Genomic DNA, 5,235 nt, shown 5'->3' on the forward strand with positions numbered 1-5,235 from the left:
TCTGACTGGAACAGTTCCCAGTCAGCCCCAGACTTTGTGGGAGGAAAAGTGGTGGCTGTGGTAAGAGGTAAAGGAAGGGGTAAGGAATGGGGAGGGACCTAGTGGATAAGCAGAAGCACAGTAAAAAGGAAGTGGTCTATCTTGTAGCAATGGTTTCTCTTGTAACTCACGCTCTCATTCATGGGGGAAGCTGGTACAGAGAACTTGAGCCAGCTCCTATTGATGCCTCTTCCAGTTTTGCCTATGGTATGACCTACAGTTGTCCTGCTTAGGATAGGGGCCCCGCTCCTTTTCCCTCCAGCCGTCTCATGCATGAATTGTGTCCTTTTTCTTCAGGCTGCGGAACGGAGTGAAGTACTGCAAAGTTCTCCGGCTGCCTGAGGTGAGTAGAAGTCACTTGTTTCCCTGGTCTTCACTGGCTGCCATCGTTTTTAAAGCTGGAACTGGAAACTTTGTTTTTGGCCCATAACGGAAGACATACAAACACACCAGAAAAGGCCTGGTGAGTCCAGACTGTAACCACCTCTTTCCATCTGATATATACAGGGATTGAGACCACACTATCAGGGAACATAGAGATGGGGGTTAAGTATGTGAGAACTGTATCCGACGTGGACACTCACAGAGATGCTGTGCTTCTGTCTCTTCCCCCTCCTGTCCTTTAGATCCTGTGCATCCACTTGAAACGATTCCGGCACGAGGTCATGTATTCCTTTAAAATCAACAGTCATGTCTCCTTCCCATTGGAAGGGCTGGACCTTCGACCCTTCCTGGCCAAGGAGTGCATCTCCCAGATCACCACCTACGACCTCCTGTCAGTTATCTGCCATCATGGCACAGCCGGCAGTAAGTGCTTGTCTCCTGTGCATTTATGCCTGAACTGACTGGGAACAAGATAGGTCTGAGCCTGGAGCGCTGAGCCCAAGGGAATGGGCCACATTCGGCCCTTGGTCAGTTGGAGGGCATTCGTTTTTCTCACAGCCCTGCTCTCCAGACACCACAGGCAACCTGCCCTCCTCGTGTTTTGTGGTGGTTCCGATAATTGCTGGTCTGCATACTTCTAAAGGGAGTTCTGTGTATTTTAGGATTCTTGTTTTATCCCTGTTCAGGTTTCATATCCAAACTCTGGTTCTTCTCTTTGCACCCCCCCTTCCTTTCCTGCTGCCTATGCAGTAGCTCTTTCTGGGGCCAAACTAGAACCCCCCTTGGATGTGTGTGGTGATCTGCAATGAAAGACCCACTCTTCCACACCCAGGCAATCCTCAGCCTCTGCCTCTGTTTCAGGCTTGACTGGTAGATTGCTTAGCATCCTCTGATCCCCTTTTCCAACCGCACCACTAGCCTGGCTCAGACTTATTTCCCAGTGAGGCCCCTGGCATTCTTTCCACTGAACCCACAGAGTACAGTAGGCTCTTCCCAAGGAGGACATATCCTTAACAGGGTAACAAGCACCACACCTGCAACCCTCTTCATAAACTGATGTAAAGCTGGAACCTATCCTTCTGGACAGGACTGGCCTGGTAAACGCATGGCAGCAGCTCAGGGTTAATCCTCACACTTGTTGGTGTTGAAGGCCAGGTTCCTCTCTATTTACTTTGAACCCCAGATACGTTCCCTCTGTTACAGGTGGACACTACATAGCATACTGCCAGAATGTGATCAATGGCCAGTGGTATGAATTCGATGACCAGTATGTCACTGAAGTTCATGAGACAGTGGTGCAGAATGCAGAGGCCTATGTCCTCTTCTACAGGTGGGTGTTTGGGCTGGAGCAGCCCACTTTGGCTGTGGCATCCTAGGACAGGTCTGGAGGACTGTTGAGGATTGCTTCATTTTCTCCCCTTGCCTTTTCTTCCTTTAGGAAGAGCAGTGAAGAGGCTGTGCGGGAGCGCCAGAAGGTGGTATCCCTCGCCAACATGAAGGAACCCAGCCTGCTCCAGTTCTACATCTCTCGAGAGTGGCTCAATAAATTCAACACATTTGCAGAGCCCGGTCCCATCACCAACCACACGTTCCTGTGCTCTCACGGAGGTAAGGAGGAAGAGGGCTAATGCATTTGAAGTTATTGCTAGGCTGTCTGCATTGGGAGCCACAGCTGCTGCTCAACAGGAAGTTTCTAGCTGCCCCTTTTGCTGGCTGATGCACCCAAATGAAAAGCCCCACTAGTATTGCTAACAGAAGGTATATGGCAGCAGAATCCACTTCATTGGCAGAGACTCCCGTGCACCTGGAGGCACGACCATTGGACTGTTGTGCTGCTGATCTGAGGCCCAGAGCGATATGTTTTATAGTATCTCGCATAGGCTGGCAAAGTCTCTGTTCTTGTGGGAACATTCAGATGCATTTATACATCTTCCCTGGAGTGAAGAAATCTGTAAAAGCCCAATTCACTTTGGGCAACAGAGGTGTGGATTCTGGAGCTGAGTCCCCTACCCAGGAAGACCTACCGCCTCCTCTTCCTTGTCTTCTCTCTCTTACTAGTGGCAATATGAGTAATGGCAATTGTTGCTTCTCCTGATCTGTTGTTTGTTGTGCAGGATCTGATTAACTCTTCCTCTCCCCATAATTTGCAGGCATCCCTCCCAATAAATATCATTACATTGATGACCTGGTTGTGATTCTGCCCCAGAACGTGTGGGAGTATCTCTATAACAGGTGAGGAAGGCTGCTTCTCTCCTCACCCCACAGTGCTTTGGCCTGGTCCAAGTTTTGTTCTGTTTGACATTTTCATAGTCATCTCGAATCTAAGTCTGGGATCTCCTGCTCCTGTCATTGGCCAAGATGTGATGCCTTCCTCTAATTCACCTAAACAGTTGTGCAATACTGGGTCAACAGTAGTCAGACTCTCATTAATATCCATGGTGATCCACTTGCATCACAAATCCTGAGATATGATTGCCCTTTGTTCTACAGTATGTAATGTAAGACCCTCATAATCTAGAAGGCAAATGAGGGAATGTTCTTCTGATCCCCACCATGTTAGACAGAGGGCAGATTTACGATTAAAATAGCCAGCTACAGCCACTTCCATTTCAGTGACAGTATCTGACCCAGTCTCATCTAGCATTGGTTTGTAGGGTTCAAGGCCAGTAAGCTCCTCCATGGTGACAGTGCCTCTTTCTTTCTCATCCTGTGCTCAGGTTTGGGGGTGGTCCTGCTGTCAATCATCTGTATGTCTGCTCCATATGCCAGGTGGAGATTGAAGCTCTGGCCAAACGCAGGAGGATTGAGATTGATACCTTCATTAAGGTGTGTGCGGAACAGAGCTAGAGGCAGCGGCCAAGGGTTGGCTAGACCTGTTCCCCGTTAAGATTTTTTTATGCCACTTCACAATAGAAGAAATGATACTGTCACCTCCTAGTCCCCAGAACGGTATCTGCACTGTGGCATGGAGATTCATGTCAAAGTTCCCCTGTGCTAACAGTACGTGGAGCATTTGGGTCAGAACATAACATTCTGTGTAGTTGCGTAGGGGCCTGAAGCTGGACAGCAATCCTAGGCCTTCTGCTCGTTTAAAACACGTTGTGAAGGCAGGTGGGGGCATCCTGGAGACCAGCGGGGTTTTCCTACTAATTGAAAAGTGCCCCCACAAGCCTCAACAATGATTAATTCCTCTGTCCCTGCTCCTTCTCCCCAGCTGAACAAGGCATTCCAGGCAGAGGAGTCTCCTAGTGTCATCTACTGCATCAGCATGCAATGGTTCCGGGAGTGGGAAGCCTTCGTCAAGGGGAAGGACAATGGTAAGAGCCTGGGGCTTCTGCAGCCTGATGAAGACAGGGCAACGCATGTGGCTAAACTTGTCTGATTATGTTTCCTTTTCTTCTGTAAGCAACATACTTTGCTGTTGTCAATTTTTGGCTGAACAAAGTTCGGTCGGCAAAGAATGGCAGTTCTTCTTCTCCCAGCTATATTCAGGCCAGTCCCTAAAGAACCCAAAGACACAGCTGATTATAAGAGGAGAAGAGTTTGTAGCTAGGGGGATGGGTTAAATCTGGCTGAAAAAACAGTGCTTGAGATATGGGAAAAGGGAAAAGCACACTGAAATGATGCTTCTGTACCACAGACCATGGGATTCAAGTTGTTTATGGTTTCTTCATCTGACAAAGCCAAGGAGAAAGCATAGAGAGGATCTTGTTTCCTGTGATTATTAGCATGCACCACTTGCTATAAAGGTTGCAGCTATAATTGGGAGCAGCCCGCACTTGTCCCACTACTTTTTTGCACTGCTGTGGGGATTATTGAGGATTGCATCCTGTGTGGTGAATCCACAGGCTAGAACTCCACAGGTGATAACACATGACTTGCACTGCATTTATGATGCTCTTCATTAGAAGATTAGAAACAAGAAGAATGCTTCAGTTTTGCAGCTAGGGAGGGAGAAGCACAGAGAGGCTAGAACTGCCCAAGGCCAAGAATCTGTGATGGAACAAGACAATTCATTACTTCTGATCCAATTTCCCCTGCTCTGACTGCTAGACTATGTTGCTTTCTGCCCACCGTTCTTCGTACTCTCATCTAGTATGTATTGGTTTCCTTTAGCCCTCCAAGAGAGACAGAATCGGAGGTGCCAGGCAGCCAGAGGCCCCCTGCTGAAGGCAACTGTGCTGACTTTGCACTGCTCGCCTATAAGTGTAGGGGCGAGATGAAGGCTGGGGTAGAACCTAAGTTGAGTGTAGCGCACTGAGCATATGGTCATCAGATCTCCCTCACTTCAGTTTTCTGTGGCAAAAATGGTGCCATTTCTTTCCATGTTGGCAGTAGCCACACTTCACCAACCCTTGTTGCACTGCTTCCTCAGATGGAGTGGAGCATCTCTCTGCCTTTGGAGTGTCTGGACAGAGTCACCTGGTGCGGCTGCTCCCCTATGGGTTTTTTCCTGTTTCCTACAACCCTACATTCCCCTGCTCATTTATAAAGTTCAGGGTCTCGTTGCTGACTAAGACAGCTGCCCTAGCTGCAGTGTTTGTGATCTGTGTTTGCTTTCTCTTTAATACCTTCCTCTACAACTGGTGCCTTTTCCATCTGATAACATGGTCTTAATGCCACGTGGTGTTCGTGTTATGTGTCCTACTTTATCTCGGGAGCTCTCATGTGATCACTCCCCTAGACATCAGCTGGTGTCAGCCACTTGACAAAACACCTTTGAATACGACAACCATCTCATGTGAGCAAAAGCCCTGTGCTTGTTAGCCAAGACGCTGGTGTGATTTTTTTTTTTTAATTTTTTTTTTTTTT

General features: G+C 48.2%; 1 protein-coding gene across 4 annotated transcripts in view; it reads left to right on the top strand.

The window, feature by feature from the left end:
• USP20 (ubiquitin specific peptidase 20) overlaps positions 1-5,235 on the top strand; it is a 31,338-nt gene that overhangs the window by 22,179 nt on the left and 3,924 nt on the right. For all 4 annotated transcript variants that reach the window (XM_019510647.1, XM_019510650.1, XM_019510649.1 and 1 more), the window contains exons 18-24: positions 337-382; positions 666-846; positions 1,627-1,753; positions 1,862-2,031; positions 2,574-2,655; positions 3,141-3,249; positions 3,638-3,740. In XM_019510647.1, coding sequence (XP_019366192.1) covers positions 337-382; positions 666-846; positions 1,627-1,753; positions 1,862-2,031; positions 2,574-2,655; positions 3,141-3,249; positions 3,638-3,740 — 818 coding nt within the window. The remainder of the gene's footprint in view (positions 1-336; positions 383-665; positions 847-1,626; positions 1,754-1,861; positions 2,032-2,573; positions 2,656-3,140; positions 3,250-3,637; positions 3,741-5,235) is intronic.

The sequence above is a fragment of the Gavialis gangeticus genome, unplaced genomic scaffold, assembly GCF_001723915.1.
Source record: "Gavialis gangeticus isolate Ggan-Ray unplaced genomic scaffold, GavGan_comp1, whole genome shotgun sequence".
NCBI lineage: Eukaryota > Metazoa > Chordata > Crocodylia > Gavialidae > Gavialis > Gavialis gangeticus.